The following is a 26,615-nucleotide window of genomic DNA, read 5'->3' as shown; positions in this document are numbered from 1 at the left end:
CAAGCCCTTCATCTTGATATTTTTTTCACTTCCCTCTCTGATGCTTACCATAAAATTTGGATTCGCAGGCTTGGATTTAAACAAAGGGACAATAATTGGACATTCTGGTCCTTTCTATTCTGACTAAACTGCTTCCTCTCCCAGGAAGCCATCTTTGCTACTTAGTTACTTAGGCAAATAACATCTCCTATCTATCCTCAACATCCCTCCTCCACCCCCAGGACATTCTGTCCAGCTTTTTAAAGGCAGATATAATTCCTTATGACTCAGGGCATTTTTGCATCCTTCTTCTCTGTTATGGGTCCCTCAGTGTCCTGCCTGGTTTTCAGTGTTCACTGTGGCACACCCACTCCTATGCCTCTTTGAAGCAAGGTGTTGAGTGAAGATTCACACTCTGAGATGCTTTTTAATAAAACAACTTCCGTTCCAGTGGTATGACTTGTACTTTTCGTATCAGGCAAAAATAAAAATGGGAAGGATTACTAGCGGCACCATGGATATGGGAAGGAGTACCGGAACATCCAGAATCAGTAAGGAATAATGGCTGTAAATTGCAATTGCAAAATCTTTGTATAATTTTTGAATTGGGGTGGAGACTCCCATTATATAATTTTCTGTGAACATTGGAAACAAACAAACAAACAAACAAACAAACAAACAAACAAACAAAAGGAGACATGTGCCGTGCATGCATGGATAGACATTTCCTTTAGGAGTCATAAGCTACTATTTCCAATATTTCTGACTTATTGTGCTAGCATAATACTTGACCCTGTAAATAAAACTAGTTAGTATGTTGAGATCGGGCTGGTCCTGCTCTCAGTTACTCCACACCCTGTGACTTGCCTGACACCTTTCATTTTGCAAGTAAGTTTTTGATCCAATTTTAGTATAGACATCAATGTGCACCTGTGTGAACATATGAACAAGACCAACTGTCTGGCACCATTCACGGAACAATGACTGATAAATGACTTATCCTGGACTGTAGAAAAAAAAAACACCCTACAAATTTATTGGACTGAACTGGGACTATCAGGGCACATGAGTATATTTGAATCATATCAGGAAACGTGTTTTCACTTTGTGTACACAGGCATGCTTTTTGCCCAAGCAAACTTTTGTCTCATTTTGGGCATGAAGACCTCTAATTTTAAGAAGAGCCTTGTGTTCTCTTTAGTTTTAGAGATTCCTCTTTTAGCTAGGAAAATGACCTCACACCACAGCCTTCCAGACAGTTGTATGTCAGAAGTTCTGTTCCCAGCGGGCTTCCATAAGCTATGAGAGGGAGGCAAGATCACTTTCAAATGAACCAATTTAATATCCAGAAGCAAATGAACATTTATGAAGTAGACAGAAAGAAAATTGAAGGTACAATTTTATGACGTGGCCATTTCCATGCTGTTTTTATCCCATCATTTTGTGTTTATAAGCACTTTCTTTACAGGAAGAAGCATCATTCTATTTGCAACTCGTAGATGAAAAGCTTTATCATTGAGCACATAAGTGATCAAGCTACTACCAATCTGGAGGCCACAGCAGTTCAGGATACGGATCTCCTGACCTTAGCCTAGTCCTCCCATCTTTCCTCAGCCACCTTCTTTCTCTCCCTGCATATATGAGCAGCCCCAATGGCTCAGTGCATTCCTCAGGTCTTCATGCTCTCCTTCCTCTTTCCTTCTCTGACATTACAGTCTAGGGACAGCACAGATGTGGTGGCTGACTGGGGAAATAGTGATGCCAAATCTGAACTTCAGGGTCAGCTTCTCATTGGCTGGAGGCTTGAAGGTAAATTTTTGCACAAGGGCAGTGAAGAAAATAAAGAGCTCAGACCTGGCCAATTGTTCTCCAAGGCAAGCTCGCTTTCCTGCAGGAGATAAAACAGAAGATGAGATACTTTCACAGCTAGCATTCATGCTTGCAGACACTGGAGTATTCAGTTTCCTCTTGCAAATCCTGAAAGGTCTCTGCTCTGTGTGTCTAGCTCTTTATTGATGTGTCTCAGTGACTGAATGTAGATCACAGGTCAAATGTCTTTCTGTGGGACGACAGAAGGGAGAGGCCTGAGGCCTGGCTGAGCGACTAGTCCCAAGGCTTTTCAAATTCATTTGACAAGCATAAATGATAGACCACACAATGGCTAGGCAGCAAAGTCATGGAAGGTTATATAATCCTTATGAAAAAGAGCTAGCTAATGCTTAAGGTTATTTACTACTCTACCAGAGGACTGTGGTTCAAATCTCACCACCTACATCACGAGACTCACAGAAACCTGCACTTCAGGTTCAAGAGACTCAATGCCCCCTTCTGGCCTCCATGGGCGCTATCTCTCACATACATGTATATACATATGCAGAGACACATACCCACATATGAAAATAAAATAAAATAAAATAAAACAAATGTTAGAAAAATGAAAGAAGATTCCAAAATATAAGCAAGAGTCAGAGATGAGTTCCTAATATGAAAGTCAGGGACATGCAGGCTGCCCTTGCAAGGGATCTAGTTAGTTCATTGGGTTTTTACATCTATAACTGACAACTGGACACAGAATTATGTTTGGCATCTTTGCATTAATTTTGTCTCCTGTTTTAGACATTGAGTCATATTCCTGCTCAACTTTACAGACAGGCATGCCTGTCATTTAATAAGTGCACATCTAAACCTGGCCATCATCCCATTCAAGGATGAAGATGCCAGGGCAAAAGGATGTAGGGTATGGTTATCAAACTGATAATAGGCAGTGATCCTCCTACAGAACCCTGGAGTGTCACCCAGAAGCCTTCAGTCATTCCATTGCAGCTTTCGGGAGCAGCAATACCCAGCATGAGAATTCTGACCTCTAAGCAAGAGCTGCTATCTCACAGAGGCCAAACTGCTTAGCTTCCCCTCTAGAATCTCTGCCCTGACAGGTCCATACCGTGAAAAAAAAAAAAAAAAGTGGAGACTGCTCCTCACTGCCTCCATGGGCAGTGGAGATTTGCTTAGCAATGCAGATTGCTCCTACCCCTATGAGTGGCTGTTTTCAGAAAACCAATGTTCTGTGTGAGCAGAACTGAGAAAATGATCAGTCAGATTCAGTGTGACAAAGCCTAAGGTGGTCTGGGTACTCATGATTCTTGTCTATTTTCTTTAATAATATCAGCGCTCATGTGCACAAGCCTGAAGACATGCCAAGGAGCTGTATATCACTCCTCTTCCCTGCATTATCAGAGGAAATACAAAATTAACCATCTGTCTTTATTATATTTTGTTTAACTTCTGGAGAAAACTTTGGTGTGACCCACCTCATGCTCCAAATCATTTTCTGGCTTAGGATTCTGGTTATATATTATCCTCAGTCATAGGGATCTTTATGGTATACCGGTTAACAGATCCACTAGGCTTCAAGCTGTGTCATGACACCCTTGATGTCACAAGCTAGACTTCTCTTTGGTGTCTCTCTTGCCCTCCTCACATTGACACAATTCCTCAACCTCTGCGAAACTTCAAGTTTTTGGCTTTTTAAAAAGATTATAAAAAGCATTTTCCTAAGCATATCCTTATCTTCCTCTAGGCAGATGGGGCCATGGGCATCTGCCATGGGAGTTTGCCACTGATGTTATACTGTGTTCTCATCTGACCTCTCTGCAGGCAACTGGTTTTCAGATTTTATTATTGGGGAATATTTGACGGCAGTAGTGTCTACATTGTTCTTTTCAGTTTTCTTTTTCTTTTCAGTTTTTATAAGTGAAAATATTTTGAGACTGTTCATTTGCATGTTTCCATTGGTGTTTCTTTTCCAAATTTTGTATCTGGATGCCAAATTGTGACATTAGAAATTCTACCACATTTCTCATTTATATATTCCTATTCTTTAAAAAAATGAATTTTTATTGTATGCATATGGTGTGGGTGTTTTGTCTGCATGTATGTCCTTGCACCGCATCTGAGTAGTGCCCACTGAGGCCAGAAGAGGATGTCAGATCCCCAGATACTGAGACTTCAGATGGTTGTAAGCTGCTGTGAGGGTACTAGGATTTGGACCTTGGTCCTCTGGAAGAGCAGCCAATATCTCTTAACCACTGAGATACCTCTTTAGGTCCTGTGTTGACATTCCAATGCTGCTGACCACCTCTATATGTAAACACTCATGAATATCAGTAAGTATTGCAACCCATTGTTAACCAGTACTTGTTTTAAAGCCCCAAACATTCCTGAGTTGGCCATTTAAAGTGGCCTTTTTTTTTTTTTTTCTGATTTTTGGATAACAGTGTGTTTCATACTTATAGTTTTCCTTCTCCAGAACTGAATTTTGTCATTTTCAAGAACTCCTGGCTCTTTTCATCGAATAATAATATGCAGAATGTAATACAAAAGACCTGGCTATGAGGTAAGCCAGATAAACAGACTGTACAGTCATGGAGTGACAGTTCCCAGCTTGGACTCATCAGGCCTTTGTGCTTCTGTTCTGTCTCTAGCATCCAGGATAAGATGTAAAGAAAGATATCCAAGATTATCTAGGCCACTGACATCACATGGAATACTGTGAGAGCATTGGGGTTTTACTAATTAATATAGTTAGTGATTGCTTGTTACACAGCAAAATGCTAATTGATATATAGGACATGAACTTGGTAATCCTTAAAAAAATGAGTGGGCCCATAACTGTGGCAGCAAGTTTCAATCTGGCTATAATGCAAAGAGAACTAAACTACAAGTGAAAACATAAGCCTTGGACACTGTTGGGTTAATTCTTGGGGCATGTGGTTTTGAATAAGAAAGAACTCTCTTTTAGCTATCCTTGTTTAGAATTGGCTTAAGGGAAGAAAATAAACACTGATTATTAATAAAAATATTGTTGTGGGGATTATTTGACACAACTGGCCGGCTTATGAGGTCCATAATTTAGAGTAAGTAATAACATTCTTGATAACATTATCAATGAGTCTCTCTATGCTGCCACTTTTGTTTACAACTGGTGCAGATGGGAGAACAGTTTAACTGGTTGAGGTATATGGCCCCTATGGGAAAAGAATTTTGCACTATAGTTGAAGAGAAGGCATGGACATGGGCAACAATGGGCCTGGAGAAACACCTTCCTGTGAAAGCCATGGGCGGGGACCAATCTGCTCACATTCTTCTCACCATAGTTCCAGGAATTATCACACAAAGCATTTATTCAAAATGAAAGAAAGGTCATATTTCATGGATCTGATTCATTAGCTTAGAATAGTTAGAATAAGTGAAATATGTAAGTGAGATTTTGTACTATAATTCACAATTTCTCAGTTTTTTTATAAACAGGGAGACTGGTCAGAGTCCCTGTGTCCTATTAGTTTTTCTATTAACTTGAGTTGTGAACAGTGAACAAAGGCACAGACAAGCCCGGGTGGAAAGAGAAAGAGGTCAGAACCAGTCTCTTCCAGACACACCCAGGGCTGCCTAGCACTGAGAAACACTGACTCTGGATCTACACTTTCAAGAGGGCAAACTCAGCTTTTCCTTCTTGAGCCTCAGTGTTGTGAGAAGTGACTCTGCCTTAGGTAATCAAGCAAACCTGTCAAGCATTCCTGTGTGGCTTCTGTGTAGCATTTAGTCGCCTTCTGGAGGCAGTGTTGTAAAACACAAGCTTCAGCGTGAGAAAATCTGGTGGACACTGAGCTCCAGGTAGAGCACATTTGCCTAGGCCTTAATCTTTGCCATGCTAATTCCCACCGGAAATGCTTTAGTGGGACACATGCTCCAAGGAGCAGCTTTGCTTCCTTATCTGTCCTATTACTGTCATGCTCTCAGGTTGGATGTTTGACAGATAATATATGCTTAGAACATATTTGTGGAATTAAGGAATTGCAAAATTACCTGAAAAAAATATGCAACATATATAAGCCAATATTTAGAAGATAGCAGAACATTTGGTTATTGATTGCACAATAATACTCTACTACAGTCTTTAGTAACTTGCCTGGTGAAAAACACCAGGGAGAAAGAATCATCACTGCATTCATTCCCTTTCCTGTTTGTAGGTGGTGTAGCAGATGTAAGAACTAATTACAATTAACAAAGGGAATTTTAATATAAAAAGATAAGACCTATTTGGGGACTGAAGGGAATTTCAATTTAAAAAGATCAGGCCTGTTTATAGGGCAGAAGCCGGTTCACTTAAGTAAATGACAGCTAAATCTATTTAACAAAGTAAAACCTGTAAAAACTCAGCTGACTTCCCTGTAAGGAGGCAGCCCTTTAAAAGAACACTTGGCAGTCAAAATGCTTACAATGAATGGCAAGTGCTCAGCTTTGCTGGTCAGCAAGAGGCAGGGGTTGGATCTCTGTTGTCAGCATTGTAGAAAACAGAACAAGAGGAATTGAAATCTCCATCAGAAGGAAGGGGGATTTACAATGTATGAGTGGGGGTGCTGGGCTGAAACCAACCTCAAATGGAGTCATACTGGGCATGCTGGTCTGTGAAGACCCCTGGAAGGAGGGAAGGGATGAGATGGAGCTCTGAACTGTCTCCTGCTCATCACAACTCACCCATTGAGAATGGCAGAAAAGATTCTCTCTTCTTAAACTGTCCATTCTCCAAAAAGTGCTCTGGATTGAAGACATCGGGGGTTGCCCACTCTTTGGGGTCCATGTGCAGTGCAGTAAAATTGGTCAGGACCATGGAGCCCTAGGAGAAATAACAAAGACTCAATATATGGAACAGACACACACAGAGGGCTGGTGGGTATTAAATTCCCAGACTTGAGCCTACTTACTTTCGGCAAGCGGAATCTGGCCAGTGTAGTGTCAACTGCCACTTCCCTGGGAACATTCAAAGGAACGATATTGCCCATTCTCTGCACCTCATGGACAACAGCATTGGTGTAGGGCATGGTGTCCCGGTCAACCAGGCAGGGCAATCTTCCTTGGCCAATCACTCTGTCAATCTCAGCCTGTACTTTTTCTTCAAGGAAATGGGAGACTCCATTAAGTTTTAAATTTCAATGCTTTCCTTTAAAGATCTACAAATTGTCTTCAAAACTTACTTTCTTTTTATTTCCTCTATCATCCTGACTGTAAGAAAGTTTTCTTCCCATCCCCCCCACCAAAGAGCTTGATTTAAAAAACTACAAACTATAACTTTATTCAAGCCTACATCATAAGCATTTATTTCCACATATTCTGAACTGAATATCCAGGATCACCATAGCTCATTGCATCTATTCAGATTTTTAGAAATAATTACTTTTTACTGAATAGATTATCAACAATATACTTCTATTTTTTTCTGCTTGTAGAATTTTGAATTCTAAGATCAGGACATCAATAGATTTCTTATCTGGCAAGGACCAATATCCTTTCTCATAGTTAGGAAAGCTTTCTTGTATCCTCATGCCACAAGGTGGGAAGAACCTCCCTGGTTCCTCTTTTTTAAAAATACATTCTCTTCATAATGGCTAATCACCTCTTACCATCATGCCACCACTGATTAAGTTCCAATGAATTTATAGGAAGGACACCAACTTGAGACACAGCACACCTGCAGACTTATTTCTCAAGGAGATATGTCGTCGTGGGCAGTGGATAACAAAGCATTTCTAGGGAACATGGATGGAGAAGCTACTGAAATTCTTCGAGCTTCAGTTTCCTCATTTGATCATTGAGAATAAATCGTCCTTATCAAAACAGTATTTTGAGATTTATATGAACTAATATAATAATAATAATAATAATAATAATAATAATAATAATAATAATAATAAATGATAGATATTTCCTCTCAGTATCTTTGCCACTTTTTTTTTTTTTTTGAGTGTAGAGATTCAGCTGTTTGTATGTTTTTCTGGCCAAAATTGTCATTTCCCAGATTCCTTAAAGAGGAAATGTGACCAAGTTTTGCAAATAAAACAAAAATAGATGTGATATTTCAGCATTGGAACAAGACTTGTAGAGACAATGTCTGGTTCCTTCCCCAGTTCCCTTCCTGCAGGTGCAAAGGGAGCCACTGATGAGAGCCACTTTAGAAGCTGGCAATCCTCCTCACCTGCGCTCAATACAGCTATAAGCTGAAAAGGATTTGGAACTCTAGGTCATTATTAAGGTCCAGCCTGGCTCTTTCTCCTGAGAGAGATACATAAATATCTAACATTGGCACTACTGCACACATAAAAAGTTATTTGGAAATAAACTTCACATAATGTAAATCAAATCAGAACTATGATGATTTTGAGATAGAGCAAATCTTTGGCCATAATGGGTTTTTTAACACTCTTGTCTCAGTCTCAGTCCCACATTAAGGATGTAGGCCACTAACCATAGCTCTTCTTATTATTTTTAGGTGTGCAGGAAAAATAATATTAAATATATCTATATGGCTGTAAAAGTAATAGCAGGGACATTTATTTCATCTTGCAAAATAAACTGTCTTCACAAGTTTTGGTTTATTCCTCTTGTAGTCTATCTATGTCCACAAATTTAACTATTCTAGAGAACTTGTATAGTTGAATACACAGGTTTTTTTTTTTTTTTTTTGTCTGCTATATTCATGCATGCATCAGGACGTTTTTCCTTAGGGCTGAATTTCTGTACTGAACTTTACTCATGGTCCACGAGTGTCCTGTATGTTTCCTTCTGTTGACTGCTGTTAATACTACAAAATGACCATGAATTAAATTTCTATCAATTAATATACCGATGGCGAGATGGGTTAGCACATATGGCCAAACCTGATGATACGTGATTGGGCTCAGGAGCCTACATGATAGGAAAGACCAACTTCCAGAATTATTTTTGATCTACATACGTACACATGGAAAGCGAAGCATGCAACTGTACACATACACACGTAAAATAAATAAATACATTTTAAAAGCTTTTAGAAATTGCCAACACCCACGCCAGTGTCGCCATAGTAGCATAAGCTACAGGGCGGGGGATACACTTTCTCCGGAAATTCGCCCCCTGGAAGGTCCCTGCTAGACTCATCCCACTTGGAAAAGAGACGTGTTCTGAGATTTCTACGCTTTTTCAGTTGTGGCTCTGGGGCTGGAATAATGAATTCTTTGATCTTTCTCTGTGACTCCTAAAACAGCACAACTAACTTTATAAAGAAATTTATTATTAGTAGATTGTTAAAGGCTTTAATAAAAATAATAAGTTTAAGAAAAGTAATGAATTAGATTTAGTATTAATAGGCATTAAGAATAGTGAAAAAAATAATAGGCTCCTTCTTAAGAAAAAATAGCATGAGAGGTGCAGTTGACGAGAGTTTCCCCTCCCTTCAGTGCCTTGTTTCTAAGGAAGATCATAAATCTTTAGCAGGACATATGGGAGGATGGTTAACAAAGGTGTAGTTAGATTTTGATACAGGGAAAGACTTTGGCAGGTATCTGACTTAGCTCCTGACTTTCCTCTTCACTGGTTAGCAATAATGAAACTGCATTTGAGGTTTCTTTTTCTTTGTTTGCTCTGATCAAAAAGTTTTTAGGTCAAGATTTATTGTGGGCACTGCTTTATGTTTGACTACATTTCCGGTTAAAATGTAAACTTTGTACTCTTGGTAAAAAGTCTGAATGTTCTGGGAAGTATGCCAATTTTAGGATGCCTTTTGTATAAAACTACTAGCTTGATTTCAGTAAAGTTGCAGCAGAGTCAAAACCATCAAGGTGTCTCTATCTGTCAATTCATCACCGAAACCGTGTCTTCCTGTCCAAAGCCTTGTTCTCCCGTGGATGATGGGAGCCCGACTGGGCCAGTCCTTGGCAAGAAATCTACCGAGATCTTGGAATCTTTGTTTTAGAAGGCAAGCCTGAATCATAACTCAATAGGCTTTAAGGTTTGTTAAAAATGTACTCTTAGCAAGAAAGACATTTTAAGTAGTAACCCAGATTGATATATATAATAGAGATACAGTCATATATATATGCACACACACTCATATATATCTTAGTAAATTTATTGCCATGCAAGCATAAGAACGTGAGCTGGCATCACAGAACAAACTTAAGGTGTGACAGTCCGCACTTATTTGTTATCCTAGCACTTGTGAGGCAGAGGCAGGCAGATCCCTGGACTGGCAGAAAGGTGCATATCACAAGACATCAGCTCCCGGAACAAAGAATTAGGACAGTACTCCAACAGGGTAAGATTGCTAAAAAGGAAGGAGGGCATGGGTGATCGTTGTTGTTTGGTAATGTCATTCTTGTTGGAACCTACCACAATGTAAAGTGACATTTCTCTCTTCTCCTAAACTTCAACATTCTTGAGGGTACAGACTCTCTGATATCTGCACTCTCGGAGCCATCATGACCCTAACAGAACATGTGCAGGATGTGCCCTTTCCCTAGGGTACATTGCCTCACGTCTCTTTTCACTCCATCACATTCCACTTCTCCTCACCCCCTTCTCCTTTGGTTAGATGCAGTCACCACAGGCTCACCTTGGACTTCTGGGTAGAGGGCCATGTAGAGCATTGCCCAGCGCAGTGTCGTGGATGTTGTCTCTGTTCCCGCAAGGAACAGATCCAGAGTGCTGCAGATGAGGGTTTCTTCATTGAAACTTGTAGTAGTCTTGTCTGGGTGCTGGAAAAGACAGCGTGTATTTGTTTATTCAGAGGATTTGTCATTGTCTTACAACCCTGGTCCTCACCCTGAGGAATGGACTGGATCTAGTCATTCAGAATGGTGGTCTCTTTGATCCTCAAGTGCTGGAAGCTCTTGGCTGGATGAAAATCAAAACAGTCATTTTCTTATTACTAAACATTTGGAAAAGTCTTTGTACAGTAGGAAGAGAATGTTCTAAAAAAGCTTATTTGGCTTCTAGTGTTTGCCATGTCACCAAATATCTGCATGGCCTAGGGCACTTTGTGTTCTTCTACATCAGTGTACATAATGAGAACAACACATGCATCTTAACACACCATTGTCACCTGTGGGGAATGCAACAGGCTAAAAGCCAGTGTTTGGTGACTTTGTTGATACCAGAAGGATTAATATTAATTATATGTGTTCAATGATTCTCCAACCTGGATCATTTTGCAGTTAGAACTCCACTGATTCTGTCAATCATTCCTTATGACACAGCATGCCGGAGCCAGCTGGGCAGGGTAGAACGGTTCTTGAGTTGGGCGTGAGGATTAAAATTAATAAAATAAACACACAGCACACAGGAAACTTTTTAAAGGTCCAGACTCGACAGCCATGGCAAAAAGCAGACTGCTGCAGCAAGCAGTGCCAGCAGAAAGCCTCAAGTCTCTGCCTGCCTCCTCTGTCTCCAGCCTTCTTTTCTGTCTCCAGCCTTCTCTTGCCGCCGTAACTGTAGGCCTGTCTTTTTATTGTAGAGTTTCTGAGCCAGAGTAGAAACATCTCAGAACAATAGGTTAATTTGCACAAGGAGCTAGAGGAAGAGGTGTGACCCTCACAAGCTATCCCACCTGCTGTCACAAACAAAAGGAGATGGACTTGCAAGTTCTCTGCCATTAGTAAAGGCCTGCTAAAAGCCATCTCTCCACCGAGATTTAAATATCAAAGCCGGCCGCTTGGAGTCACGGCTCCCAACAACAGCATCTCCTTTACTCACTTCCTCCAGAAGTATCAGTTTGCTAATACTGCTCTCAGTGTCGGGTGGATCATATCTGTACTTCATATGGTAAATTATTTGCCTTCTTATCTGGGCATGAGACATTGCTTCTATCAGTATTAGGCCAGGAAGATAAAATAACAGAGAAGATGGAAAGATAAATACATAAATATTTACCAGGGCAGAGGAGGAGCTCATAATCCAGTGAGTTGAAGCTTCTATGATAGATTCAGTGATATGTATTAGCCAGAGGTCTACTGGGATCAAAGGCTTACGTTTTTACAGTATATGTCTTGAATTCAAGATCGTCCTCCACAGGCAAGTGTTTTAAATACTTGGTTCCCTGCACTGATAGTATTTGGGACATTCTCAGAAATAGGAATAGAGCATCTAGCTGAAGGACCTAGGTGGGAAGTAAGGGTAACTCATGGGAAGTAAGGGTAACTCTTACAGTTACACAAATCCCATGGTTACTTCCTTGTTTCTGCTTTCTGATCCCCTGTGATGTGAAAGCCTATGCCGTACCCTTCTGCCCCATGAACTTAGCTGCTTTGCCATTCACCATGATATACTGAAATCTGAAACTTTGCCAACACATATTTTTGCTTTATTAAGTTGTTGCTGCCACATATTGTCATCAGAGGAATGCCAAGTTAACTAATATGTCCACTCAGAGTCTTGCCTTTGTCTATTATTGCGTAGTGCTGAGCTGAAGAAAAGAGATTCCTCATCTAGATATGGAAATTACACTTACCACTTACTTAGCTGAAGTTTGTCTGTTACAGTGAGGTCCAGATTGGGGAGGTTAACCAACCTTGCACCCACTCATAGCAAAATAAAGTTCTGAAATTTAACTGCTACTTTTATTTTTGTGCATATCTTCCTCAGATATAGGAAGAAGACAGAGGAAGGAAATGAAGAGAGGAACTGAAGCCAAATGGTAGCAAACCCTTTATTTCGAAAAGCCTCAACAATCCCAAGATTATACTACCATGTCTACTTCCAAGGGTATGTTAAGTAATGATCTACGAAGATGTTCATATTTTCATCCTTGTAACCATGGCATGTTACCTGTGGATGTGATTAATTTTAGGAAAGGTTATCCTTATAAGAGGAGCCTACAGAGTTGTAACCAGAGAAATAAGATGTAAAGGGATCAGAAAGAAAAGAAGATGTTGCAATCTTGACATTTAAGTTGAAGCGAGGAGCCTCAGGAACAAACATCGATGTGGGAGATCCAAGGCGATGAAATTTTTATTGTCTCCTAAAGCTGCTTTCTTGGCAGACAGGATTACAGGGATTATGTTGAATTGCAAGAGAATGGCTGAGTATGTGCTAGGTTGTGCTAACCTGTTGCTGAATCAGTTGGAATCTATCCTCCAGCACTATTTTAGTAAGAAGATACAGGGCAGCATTCTCCTCACCTTTGTCATTTCATTGAGGAAAGCATCAATGAAGTCTCTCGGTTCATCAGGGTTCCAGTCTTTGCGGTGATTGCCAATTATATCAGAAATATACGATTTTAGGTCTTTCCAGGTAGCCAACAGTGTTTGGTGTTGTCCTGGGAGATATTTTATTATCCATGGGAAGATGTTGTAGAGCTGATTAGGGAGAAGAAGAAGCTCATGGAGACACCAGAAAGTCACTTTCTATGATTCAGGACCATCTTGACTTTACATGTTCATTTTCGATAGTGGAGCTATGAGAACATCTGGATGACTGTTTTTCTTCACACCTACTGACAAGCATTTCAACCCTCCCATGCAAAATGTATCATTCCCGGACCACTTCTCACTGGTCCAAGTGTTTCCCACTCTAGGACACACACTGTAGTTATTTCAGTTCTTTAGAACATTCAGTAGCTGTTCCAATTCTGATCCTAATGCCATCAAAGATACTGAAGGGCCAAAGGATGAAGGTGGCAGGAAGTAAGACCAGGCTGAAACACACAGAAAGCAGATAGCTCCACACGCAGTGGCTGCAAATTGACCTTATCAACCTAAATTTACCCCGGAGTTTGATAATTCTGAGTCTGAGACCATGGGCTGGGTCAAATTATGGAGCTAACCTGTTGTTCAGGAACTCTGACCTGCCAGGGCTGTATATGACACCTACACGGGCATTCCTGCAGTTTGGTGCTCAGTAATCAGCAGGTCTTGAATGTGTGAAGGCAGGTCCTCTTGCTTTCTCCAATCGCCATACACTCCCAGGAGAGTCTCACCAGGTGACATAATTAATCTAGGAAGTCTTGATCTTGTGAGAGGAGGCCTGATCACAAAATGCAAAGCCAAGTATGACCAGCAGAGGGCCCCCTGTTACAGTTTTGATGCCTCCTCCCCATTAAAAAAATCTCTTGTACTCTTCTCTCATAACATTTCTCTTCACTCCCTCATTATTAACTCTTGTTTCATTTCTTTTCTCTTTTTCCTAATCTCCTTCTTTTATTTTACTTATTTACTGTTTCTACACTTACCTTAAATAATTTCATCTTCATTGAAAACTGAACAGTAGCCTTCAGACTATCATTTCAACAGTGACATGTTAGTGAACCATCACTGATTTTAAGTGGATTTTTTTTTATATCTATAGAGTTTAATATTGCTTCTGAAGCAGTTTTTTTTTCACTCACAAAGTGACACTAGCTTCAAGAACAGGCTGCTCAATAAGAAGGTCATTTCAAGGAATCCAGAAAGCTATTCCAACCAAGATGCAGAAATTAAAGCAAAGAAATCCAAGAAAAAAAAAAAGGCAAGATGACACCTGTAGAACTCATAATTCAATTCAAAGACCCTGAAATATGTTAAATGTTGGGTGAAGTTTTTCTGATCAAAGTGTTTTCTGATCAAAATGATCAGAGACTGAAAGGGGGATACAAACAGGTGGAGGAGTTCAGTTTGAACCCATAAGTGAAAGTTGGCTGAGTGGAGGAAACAGGCAAAAGGAGGAGGAAGGTAGCATAAAGATGAAAAATGGGCAGAATAGGTGAAAATACAGAAGAAAATTGAAAAAAAACACAAACAAATAAAAATGTTGAGAATTTAAAAGTTGAATCAAAAATGAAAAAACAAAACAAAAAACAAACAAAAAAACCAAGACCACAGTGGAAAACACCAACAACAGTCTCCACCAAAGAGCAGATCTGGAAGGAAGAACACTGCTGATGAAACTCTACATTCCAACAGCAGTAATTAAAATTGAAATAATATCCATTCTCAAAATGAACAAGAACTATGACATATTCAAGAGACCAAGCCCAGGAGTTTGCAGGATTTTACTTCAGAAGCTGGGCTAAAAAGGAAAGGGATGGTAAATTCAATGAAATCACACCAGAAGTCCCAAGTCAAAGAAACAAAAAGACATTCAAATACAAGAGGCATTTAGATCTTCAAATAAATATGGCCAGATAAGAACATCTCTTGGTAAATGAAAACTGTAATGGAAAGAAAGTGTATTGAAAGTTTTAAGGGGTCCATCCTCGGGGATGGCTCTGCAGGCAAGTGTGCTTGATGCACAAGCCTGACACCCCAAGTTTAAGCATTGGATCTCACAGCTAAAGAATAGAATTGAGTCTCAAAAATCTCCTTTGACTTCACGCTCACTGCCATGCCTCATGCTCCTGTGCGTGCATGTGTGTGCACACATCTATAATTAAATTTTAGAAATTAAGTTCTAATAGAAATAGTCCCACTGATATGCAAAGACTGAAACAGGAGACTAACCTCAGATTTCTCACCAGCAACCCTCAAAGCCTGAAAATCTGGGAATGATATATTTCAAACTATGAAAAGTCATAACTACAGAAAGTTCATAACTAAAGAAAGGTCATGTATTGCACATTTAGTGGGTCTGTTTTAAAACTGGTGAGGACTAAGGAACACTTTCAAAACAAACATAGAGTAAATCAAGTTATTAACACCAAGAAAGCATGGAAGAAGATACTTAAAAGAGTGCTGCACACAGAGGAGGAAGAAAGATGACTCTCAATTATGAGAGCTCAGTAAACAGGAAAGAGCTGAATAAACAAGGGCTAGGAAGGAATACAGCATGTCTAACACAGTAGACAAACAAATGCTTAATATTAATTGAAGGAAAGCAAAAACCAAATAATCCAACCAACCAGGAAAAAAAAAACCCTGACAAAATTATCATAACTAGTTACGTCTGTCCATAATAACCTTACATGTTTATGGTCTAAACCCATCAATAAATAGATACAGGTGGATTGACTGACTAGATGAAAAACTAGATTCCACATAGTATTACCTCCAAAAAACACACATTACTGAAAAGATACCCACAGACTAAGAGCCCAGGATTACAAACAGTCCATGAAGCAAACAGACACTGAAAACAAGGTGGACTCTCTATTCTGATGTTAAAGCAAAACTTATCTAGAATACATACTGAGGCCACTACATAATTATAAAGGAACACATTTTTAATTAGTACAATTGAAAATACATATGCACCAAAATGTGAGGCTTTCAGTTTCATAAGAGAAGCAACAATGAATGTTCAGACAAATCTTCATACGATAATTATGGTGATGTGTGCATCACCATGCCTGCAGAGGTCATTCCAAGTTAAAACCAACAGAGAAACTTCAGAGCTCAACTGTCCCATACACAGCACATGGACCTTTCTCTAGAATAAACACCCACCTCTTACCAAATACAAAAGAATGAAATAATCTATTATATCCAAATACCCATAGTGTAATAAAACTAAATCTCAATAGCAAGACACACTACAGAAACTACACAAATACACAGAGACTGAAAAATAGATTCTGGAATAGACAGTGGCTCACTGAAAAAAAAAAAACATGGAGAAAATTGCCAAGCTTCTAGAATCAAATGAGGATGAAAGCTCAGCCTACCAGACCATTTGAGAGACAGCTAAAACAATTCTTAGAGGAATTTTATGCAGGAATAAACATAGGGGCCTGGTGTCCACCAACATGGGGATAAAGAAGAACCCTGAAAAGCTACATGTTATGGTATTACAATATTGACAGTTTCAAGTGAACAGGAACCAGTTTTTAATGTTTACATGAAAATATGAGAATAATGAATGGATGTAGCCACAAGAACAACTTGAGGTATTCACAAAAGTGTTATTAATAACAACCTTAACTGAGAAACAACTAACTGTCTAAACAATGAGAAAAGTTAACAAACAATGACAAAGGGTTAACCAAGAGGAGCATACAAACAGGATAGCCAGAAAGTATACTTGGAGTATGCATGGAAGCTTTGAAGGGACATGCCTAGGAGAAATAAAAGCAAAAGCAACAAGAATATTTTCATCCACTAAAAAAGAGCACCATTTAGACATAAATGGGTATCATGTAAGTGTTGCTTCTTCGTTAGAATATTATAAACATTTTGTAGTACACAGTAAATTTTCTTACCTAAAATTTCCAAATCAACACATAAATTTGAAATAAATTTGTGTCAAACCTAATTTCAAGACATATTTTAGCTTCAAAAAGTCCTGGAAACAAAAAGAAAGACCCTACCTGTACTTGAATCAACCCCAATCAATCCAGAATGCTTACATTGACCATTACTGAGGAACCCAAATACATGGCATCATCCAGTAACTTCAGCAGCTTCTGAAACTGACTGTCATCATACTCAAATCGTTCCCCAAAGGTGATGGAGCAAATGATGTTGGAAACTGCATTGTTGATACTGAAGTGAGGGTCAAAAGGCTGTCCTGAAGGTGCATAAAAAAGTTACATCTTTCATAGATATTGGATGTTAATTCCATATGACAGAGAAACACACACAATAGAGAACCAAGTGAGAAGCCCTGGCCAGAACATATACATGGGGTCTCTCATGTGCTAATGCCTGGGAAGTCAGACTGACTACCAGGATTTGGGTTCAGCACTGTGTTTAGTGAGCCATTTGTATGCTTAGCTGCGGGACTCCTGGGTCATGGCTAGATGTTCGCTGTTCAATCCTCAGTGTCCTGCACAGTGCAGGTCCAGGACGAGCACTCAGACACTTAGTAGGAATCTGTTCAGTGGATGAAAGGGTCACACAGCCCCCTGTACTTGGCCTATGAAATGCTCACCTCCCTCCTCTCCCATGACCTCCACAAGGTGGTGAGCCTCCTCCTGTATGCGCTGTTCTAAGCTCTTCTTTCCTAACCCAAAGTTCCTCAGAGTCATTAGGGCAAACCTTCTTTGCTCCTTCCATATCCGGCCACTGGAAAAGATCAATCCTGGAAAGAAGAGATTCAGAATTTGGCATTGTGATTCTGTTTTACAATTATCTCATAAACCTTATGGGTATATCTGCAATGGTAAGGAGAAAGGCCATTTAGGGACTTGACAGTTGTCTAGAGAGAATATCATAAAGCAAGGAACATGACGGGTAGCATTTCGGGGTAGCTTGCAACATCACACAGTTTAGTAAGCACTTCAAGTAAAGCTTTGAAGGTAATGTGGTTACTAGGTTGCTAACTTGGTGATCAATCTCAAGTCTCCCCCGAACCAAAACACCTACCCTTTATGTTGAATAGGTCCACATTTTTTTGATTAGTAGAAATTTTGTAAGAAGGAAGCAAACTGAAGCCACTTTGAATAAAACTTCCATTTTGAATAGGGATCAAATAAACTTAAAAGTTCCCAAGACCTCCCTGGTTGGTATCCTGGTTGGCAAGTTGAGACACAAATGCTAGGCAAATCGATCCATCACAGTTGAATAACTCAAACAATGGGAACAGAATATGGGAACAGACATGTTCCTAAGGAAGTCTTCTATCCTCTAATCCTGATTGGTGAGAAAACGTAACTGTAACTTGGCACAGATGTTTGTAGTTTTCAAGTTTAAAAGCTCTGTACTATTTAGGGGGTGGGGGGCAGTTCAGCTCCTGAGTCTGTTCTGATTGATTGATTGATTGATCACTAGTGACTTGATTACAAAATGTTTTGTCATATGCCTTGACTTGGCCTATGAGTTGTGCTGGATCTAAGCGAACTGCATAACAATATAAGTCTTGTTATCTATGTTAAGCTGAATGCCAGGAACCACTCCTGGGACCGTAATCTGTATGAGTTGGGTTCTAAATCAATGGTTCTCAACCTTCCTAACGCTGTGACCCTTTAACTTAGTTCCTCATGTTGTAGTGACACCCAACCAAAAAATTATTTCCATTGTTACCTTATAACTGTAATTTTGTTACTGTTATTAATCATACTATAAATATTTGATATTTCTGATGAGCTTAGGTGACTCCTCTGAAAAAGCCATTCCACCCTCAAGGAGGTTGCGACACACAGGTTGAGAACCATTGCTCTAAAGGACAAGAACTGATAGAATGAATCTAGATATATTAAAGAGGGATTTATTAGACAACGTTAACTAGACTATCTCCTGATGAAAATGGCAATAGTGCTGTGATTGTTCAGTCTATGAAGCTGGATGTCTCAGTCTTCGCTATAGATTGGAATTCTAAAGAAGTACGTTCAGATACCTGTTCTAATGCTGAAGTCTACAGAAGGCAGAGAACACAGCAAATGTCACCTGCCAAAGACCAAGGTATTTCTGTGCAAGTCTGCTGTAGCAAGCACAGAATAAGGAAATAATCTTTTTACATTTATATATTTATCTATCGTCTATCTATCTAATACCAAAATTGAGAAAATGCCACCATAAGACAGGGCTGTAGGCAAGCCGTGGAGCATTGTCTTAATTAGTGTTTGGTGTGGGAGGGCCCAGCCAAGGTGAAAGGTGCCAACCCTAGGCCAGCGGCCCTGGGCTCTATAAGAAAGAAGTCTACACAAGTAATGAGGGGCGAGCCAGTAAGCAGTATTTCCCCGTGGCCATTGCATCGGCTCCTGACTTCAGGTTCTTGTCCTATTTGACTTCCTGCCATGACTTCTATTGATGTTGAACAATAATATGGAAGCATAAACCCAATAAACATTTTTCTCTCAAGTTTTTTTTTTTTTTTTGTCACAGTATTTCATCATAGCAATAGTAATCCTGAGGCGTATGTCTAGCGCTATGCTTATCATGGTGGACAACACAGTGAGTTGATGTAGAATCAATTAATGTATTCTTTCAAAGAGTAATTAGCATCTAAAAACTGTTTTATTAGATTAATAAATTTCACATTCTGTTGTCAACTTTATTTGATGATAGTATAAAGTATCCATGCTAATAAATTATACCATGTCTAGGAGCCAAGAGGTCCTCATGATTTTAACAATGTATAAGGAGCTATAAGAAAGATACAGAAGAAGGGAGAAGCTGACTGACATCCGTTTCCCTTGGGTTGAAGGCTGTAGTGGGAAAACAGAGTGAGAACCCAGTGTGTCTGGTGGAAGCTCTGGGTGCTATGGTTCCTTGCCATCAAGGCATCTAGAGTTGTTTTTGCAAAACAGGTAGTTTTTCCCAGTCTCTACCAGGACATCTGATGGGTGCTTTCATTCAAGAAATGTGGCATCCAGCTCCCATTAAAAATGGCCTTTCATGAAGGGATTGGTTTATGGGAGTGTTGGATAACTAAGGCATATATGTGTCTTCATATTTCACTAAAATTATAATACATATCTTACAACACACAAAAGACTTACCATTTCCATTAAAGATATGTTTTTGTAGTGGTAATATAGGGCGATTTATAAGGTTTTCATCCAGGTTAGTAAAGGCTTCTTTGATTAAAGGCAAGCTGCTTATAAGCACTGAAGACATGACTCCAAAATCCAGACTGATAACGTTCCCATACTTCTTCACAAACTGAAAAGTATTTCAATATTTAGAGATGAGTGTACTTATAGCTCTGTATCCATGGATGACAGTCATGTGTGTAGCCAATGCAAGTTATACTAACAGGTTCTTATTTCCCTGGATATATCTTGGTTTGTGAAAGTGTTTTTGATTTTTTTCCTCTGCTACTATACTAAACTCAAACTCACTTCAAGAATGGAATTTACCTTATACAAATTCACTAACATGAACTGATATGAGGGGAGGGTATATCTACCATGCACACCCAGAAGAAGGCTTGAGGACATATCAATAAATAGGCAGATTCTCTAACTGAAGCACGAGAGCACAGCAAATGCCACCTGCCAAAGACCAAAGTATTTCTGTGCAAGTCCAATGTAGCAAGCGCAGAATTAGAAAAAAAATCTGCACATTTATATATTTATCTATCATCTATGTGTCTATGTATCTATCATCTATCTAATGTGTGTTTGTGTCTGTGAGAGAGAGAGAGAGAGAGAGAGAGAGAGAGAGAGAGAGAGAGAGAAGGGGTGGTTGTTGCGTGTGCAGAGGTCAGAGGACAACTACTTTTGGGAGCCTGTTCTCCCCTCTTGCCATGTGGGTCCAGGTGATTGAGTTCAGATGAACATGTTTGGCAGCAGCTGCCTTTACCCACTGAGCTAATTCTCTGGCTTACAAGTGTGGAATTCACAGGAAATAATAATATCTGCTGATGGTTTGTTTGTGTAAATAATCATGCTAACACAAGGAACAGCAACATAACTGTGGCTATTTAAATATTAACCTATGATTTAGAAGATGGCTCTAGTAATGGAAATATCGAAGAAATAGAGGGGCAGAGCCCGGAGAAAGGGCTGATGGGCTTATTCCGTATTCAGGTACAAAATCCTGTTCGATGTTAAAAAATCTGACTGCGTTCTCAGAAATACTTTTAAAGATGAATAAAAGAAAAAGAAAGAGAATGAAATGAGTGTCAGCGCTGCAGGCAGTTATGATGAGACTTGATAGGCTAGGATCAAGTGGTAGGCGAGGAGGATTCCTCCTTCTGTGGACTAGGGAAGGGGGATAAGGAGGAAGAGTGAGAGAGGGTGGTCCTGGGAGAAGATGAGGGAGGAGGCTACAATCGAGATATAAAAGTGAATAAAGTATAAAAAGTAAATTTATATATTTTAAAAAATAAAGAAATAAATATTTTAAATAAAAATGCAAAAAAAAGAGAGAGAGAAGTGAGTACTTTTCATATAAGACAGTGGTTTAGAATTTATTAAGTTTATCCATACAAGGATCCTAAAAGGTATGTTCCATTGTATATTGGGTCCCATTGTTATAGCAGGCTTGAAGTACCTATTAATATCTCACTTGTGTATCACATGTCCATTGAAATCTGATAAATTTCTTCTTGTTTAAGTAATAATTCTACTACAGAGGAAGCTAAGAAACTATGACATGGAAGAAGTTTAGTTTGCACATGCCTAATGAGAAGCCCAGCTTCTTCACTGTCCTCATTCTACTTTAAATGATGTCCTTTTAATTGATTTAACATGCCTTATCCCTTTACTCAATTAGACTCCTGTTAAACATACTTTAAGCCTGCTATAACAATGGGACCCCAATGTACAATGGAACATACCTTTTAGGATCCTTGTATGGATAACAGCACAGCACAATAGATGGCATCATTTTATCAAAGAAGAGGCCCAGAGCTGCCCATCAATCTAGATTTCATAAGATATCACAATTGATTACCAGGACTCATTTGACCATAGACTGTCCTGTGTTGTGCCTGTCATGTTAAAGCATTTATTTAGTGCCCATTGAGTGAATGCGTCTATGAACAAAAATCTCTAGTAAGTTATTAAACACCATTTTATTCTACTTAGAATATATGCAGACAATAAATATTGAGTCAAATCATGTAGTGATCAAGTTCTTCTTTTGTCATTATCTCACTAAACAACACAGGAAAATCAGGCCACTCCTTTCCTCAGCCGCTTTACTCGGTAGAAAATGGAATGCTAGCAGATGAAGCTAATGTGACTCCACGAGTGCCTACCGTGGAATCTGAACCAAGGGCAACACAAGACGCAAAGGAAAGGCCATAGGTCAGCTTGTGGGAACTGTTTCCTAACAGCAAGAATTAAAATTTAAGTACGCCTAAATTGTACCATTTAACTTTGTTTGCACTCTGACATTAATTTGCAAACCAATAGAAAATATAAAACATTGGGATGAAAAAAAATGACTGGAATAGGATGATGTTCCCAGTCTGTTTCATGATGAGCTATTGCTGTGATACCAGACACATCAGTCAAGCTCCATGGTCACATAAGACATCAAAGATCCAGTACTTCAACCCAGACAAAACCAAATAAAAACATGCTTTTTTAAAAAATTATTCTTACAATTTATGACAGCATTTGCCAGAAGCAAAAGTCACACCAAACTTTGTGTGCTTTTGCTACAAGCGAGGGAAAGCGAGTCTCAACAGGCCAGAGGTCTTTTTAACTTTCTGCTTCTGTGTTCTGGGCTCATACACTATGAAGAGGGGTTCAAAATCCGCTTTTTTAACAAGGGGCTGTGGTGATGGGGTTCATGCATGCCATCTTGTCACTTGTTCTACCTCTGTGTCTCTCCTGGGCTGAGTCTGTGAGCTTAATTTGTGACTCCTACAGCTGAACTGCTCTGAAGAGAATCCCCCAAGAAGCCTGCGAGAACTCGGGTTCCTACCCTTCTTTTGCAGTAATGAGGACATACCTTCCCTAGGGGATAATTATGAGAAGACAGCTGGCATTTACCTTCCTGTAGTGAAGTGTGGCTGTGTTAGACGCAGGCAGTTTGTAACTGTCTTCCTTCTTACCAACCCACGCTGTTGAGACTGAGGGGTCAGGGTAGTGGGGACAACATGTCAGACAGCTGTATCATAGAAGGGAGACAGGGCATCCTCTGCTTTGGTAGTCTTAAGTGGAAAACAGTGTTAGCAAACTCTCATAAGCTTCGTGTTCGTATTGCATAACACAGAGCAGCTGCTGGGAAGATGGTAAGAGAGAGATAACGGAAGAAGGAAGATGAATAAAAAGGCAATTACTTGAAAGTATCCAAGAAGCTCATGGGAAGACAGGAAACAAACAAATGAAGGAATGAAAAACCGAGCAAAACAGACAAAACAATAAAACATCGGGTTTAACTGCTTACATATAAATAGTAAACATAAGTGTTCTTCCTTAAATAATAAAAAAATTCCCAAGTATATGCTATGAGATGAATGCATTTCTAGTATTATAAGTATACAAAATTTAAAAACAGACCACGCTTTCAATGGTCTGTAGCCACGGGAAGCGCCTTCGCTGTGTATTTCTTAAAGGAGCATATTTAGAAGCTAACTTTTTTGCCTGGGGTTAGCAAGTGCTGTAGAGCCCAGACCACTAGGGCCCTTGTTCCCGGAAGTCCCAGATCCAGCAGCATAGGATTAGGGCCGGTAAAGCCAGGAACCTTCACCCCTTCCTACCCGCTGAACTGCAAGATGTGGCTCCTTAAAGTCCAACTGGAAAAAGCAGCCCACGAAGGGCAGGCGAGGCGGCCCTGGAGGGTAGTTCTTGGGGCGCCGGCTTTTGAGGTAATCGGCCAGGAACAGGAAGGTGACAGCAGCCAGCAACAGAGTCCGGAGATGGAGCGCTGCCCAGATCGTGGCCACCAGGGAGCCCGCTGCTGCCAGCATGGCTGGTACCTGAGCAGGCTTTTCAGAGGACTGAGAGTCTGAGCTGAGGTTTAGGGATCCTATCCTTCCTTGCAAGGCTCTGAGCTACATCTATTCTGTCTCCACCCCCACCTCCAGCCACACCCCTTCATTTCCCTCTAAGGCTCTAGGACCCAGATAGCACAGACACCCTGGCCCACCCTCTCTGAACAAAGGTCTTAGCCTCTCCTTCCTGTTAGCACAGGACACTCCCTGATCCCCTGGAACCTCTCTACTCTGGCCAACAACCCCTGCCTCCCCTTTTCCCCTTCCTAGTGAGCTGGGCCACAGAAATTACAGGGAGGTTTTGGCATGAACTTGTTTCAGTTGGCGAACATTGACTATAACATAGAATCAAACGGAGGAAACACCTTGGGATACAAATAAACTCTTAGTCCCTTAAAAACAGAACAAAAATATCTTTTCTTTGAAAGGAAAGAGAAGATAAGAACAATGATAGGGATGAAAAACAAACAAACAAACAAAACAAAAACAACAACAAAAAACAACCGGAAAGCCTTAAGGAAAGATCTATGTGCCTCTTGTAGAGAGCCAGGCTACTGAAATGAGTGTCAAAATAAAACAAAACAAGCAAAAGCTCGCAAAACAACAGCAACAACAACAAAACAAAACAAAACAAAACAAAAGCTTGTAAATTCAGAGATTTCTAAAGTTGTAAAGGTTGATTCCAGTATGAGACCCCCATCCTACCAATGAAGAAGCAACACTCTTGATAAGTACCGGTTTGTCCCAAACTCATGTACAATTAATGACACTCACCCTATTACTACCAGCTCATGTATTCTGTAATGTCGTTTCATGAGAACAATTCATAGTTTTCAGTGTTGGAATTAAAAGATGCTTTCCTTTTTATCCAGGTGAAGTCAGAATCACAACCTTTGTTTGCATTTAAGTGGCAGGACAGACTAAGAACCCAAACCCCAGTTCTATTGACAGTACTGCCTTAGGGTTAAAGAATTTCCCTGTGATCTCCTGAGAGGCTAGGCCAAGATTTAAAAGGCTTGGGTTGAAAGAGGTTGTGTCATTAAACTATGACTATAGTTTGCCAATTACTGGAAACATTTAGAAGATGTTCAGCCAATATTCTAGCAGAGAAGGCATGAATGTGCAGTTTGGGAAATTCTTGAAAGTTGTCCTTGAATCTGGAAACAGAAGTCTGACTGAGGACAAGAAAAGTCTGACTGAGGACAAGAAAAATCCTCTTGATAACTCCCTAGGGACCGACAGGAGAATTTCTATCTTCAAGTAACTATGAGAGAAGATTAACTATATATAGGAAAGGAAAGAGAAAATTAATTGAAAGAAATGCTGCATGACGCAGTTTTCATGGGGTCACCATCCGTGATATGGGGGTGGGACAGTGTGGTTAGGGCCACCCACAATACTGTAAGAAGCCCTCACTTGTGCTTTATAAGAAAGCCCAATTGGTCTCAACAGCTGGGCTCTGGTGAAATTGTAGTCTTGTCTGTTGTTGGTGGCCAGCTGGGATGAAGAGGCATTTGTTTTCCTCCCCAAGAAAAGGTAACCCTACAGGATATTATTGCGAAACTTCTACAAGACGATAAAGTATTCCCTAGGCCAATTCTCTATAGTGTATTACTCCACACCAGATGGTAACTCTCTTTGGGATGTTACCAGGGAAACTGAGGTACCCACAAACTAGTAAACAAATTAAACCTAAATGATGGCAATAATCTGTGAGGAGAAAGAGCTGCATTTTAGAAGAGCAGCAATTGTCTCCTCAAAGCTAGTTCATCCCTCTAACAGTAGGGGTATTTAGATAATCTTCTAGACCAGAATTGAGACAAATATCAAATACTTATGAGGCTGTATTTATACACAGTGCATGCATATGCACACAGAGATACATAGATGTAACAATAACAAAGAAGATGCCATACATTTGAGAGAGGGGACACAGGAGGAGTTGAACAGGAAGAAAGTGGAAGAAATAATGTAAACACAGTACTTGTGTAAGGAACTCTAATAAAATCCAGTAAAATGAAGGAAAAAATACAATACAAAGAAACATAGAAAGAAAAAGATGGTGTTCTTGTAAAGATAAAGACTGTTGAAAAACAATTAGCCAAATTAACAACAACAACAAAGCACTTAACAGACCTGCACATGCCATTTTAATAGGTTTTAAGAACTTTAGCCTACCCATGTTTATATACAATATGTATTTATCAAGCAATTTAATAAAATAATCCAAACACATTTATAAGTATAAACTGTACATTTTAATTGGGCATCTTATATATATGTTATGATTTTAGTATTCAATCTAAATAAATAAAAAAATTGAAGTGGTCACAAGTTTTGTCACTTAGTTTTCCTGTGGGACAAAAAATGTGGAAATAATTATCATAGACAGACAAGACATAATTATGTGCAATCTAGTTGTGCCCAGTAGAACTACATTGAATGCTTATGTATCATTATCTCCTTATGATATGAGTAAGGCTGAGCAAAAAATCCAAAAGGTCAAGTTTATCAGGTGGACTTAAGGCACCATCCTTTTTTTAAATCTTTATAGCTGACTATCTGTGAATTAAACGTCATTACAGATA

At 39.6% G+C, this 26,615-nt stretch overlaps 1 protein-coding gene across 3 annotated transcripts; it reads right to left on the bottom strand.

The window, feature by feature from the left end:
* Positions 1 to 1,297: 1,297 nt before the first annotated feature.
* LOC129685434 (cytochrome P450 2J3-like) lies at positions 1,298 to 24,067 on the bottom strand. 3 transcript variants are annotated; one of them, XM_055618975.1, is made up of 9 exons: positions 23,794 to 24,067; positions 20,135 to 20,297; positions 17,626 to 17,775; positions 17,102 to 17,262; positions 12,966 to 13,142; positions 10,403 to 10,544; positions 6,741 to 6,928; positions 6,514 to 6,652; positions 1,298 to 1,867 (listed from the first exon to the last, which is right to left on the bottom strand). In XM_055618975.1, exons 1-9 carry the CDS (start codon positions 24,001 to 24,003, stop codon positions 1,689 to 1,691), a joined length of 1,509 nt encoding a protein of 502 aa, XP_055474950.1. In that variant the 5' UTR covers positions 24,004 to 24,067; the 3' UTR covers positions 1,298 to 1,688. The 3 variants fall into 3 exon arrangements, with proteins under 3 accessions (XP_055474950.1, XP_055474951.1, XP_055474952.1); XM_055618976.1 differs by lacking the exon at positions 23,794 to 24,067 and adding an exon at positions 23,084 to 23,314; XM_055618977.1 differs by lacking the exon at positions 23,794 to 24,067 and adding an exon at positions 21,919 to 21,937.
* Positions 24,068 to 26,615: the final 2,548 nt, after the last annotated feature.

The sequence above is a fragment of the Psammomys obesus genome, unplaced genomic scaffold (genome assembly GCF_907164565.1).
Source record: "Psammomys obesus unplaced genomic scaffold, mPsaObe1.curated_primary_1811, whole genome shotgun sequence".
NCBI classification, from domain to species: Eukaryota; Metazoa; Chordata; class Mammalia; order Rodentia; family Muridae; genus Psammomys; species Psammomys obesus.
Note: the sequence above shows the minus strand (reverse complement) of the source record. Positions and strands in the feature narration are given on the sequence as shown.

Excerpts from the sequence above, each read along its gene's own strand:
- LOC129685434 (XM_055618975.1), bottom strand. The coding sequence starts at position 24,003 with ATGCTGGCAGCAGCGGGCTCCCTGGTGGCCACGATCTGGGCAGCGCTC. Across the intron at positions 20,298-23,793 it reads CACATCTTGCAGTTCAGCGG|TTTGTGAAGAAGTATGGGAA; the intron begins GTAGGAAGGGGT and ends AATACTTTTCAG. Across the intron at positions 13,143-17,101 it reads GTTCCTCAGTAATGGTCAAT|CTCTACAACATCTTCCCATG; the intron begins GTAAGCATTCTG and ends CTCCCTAATCAG.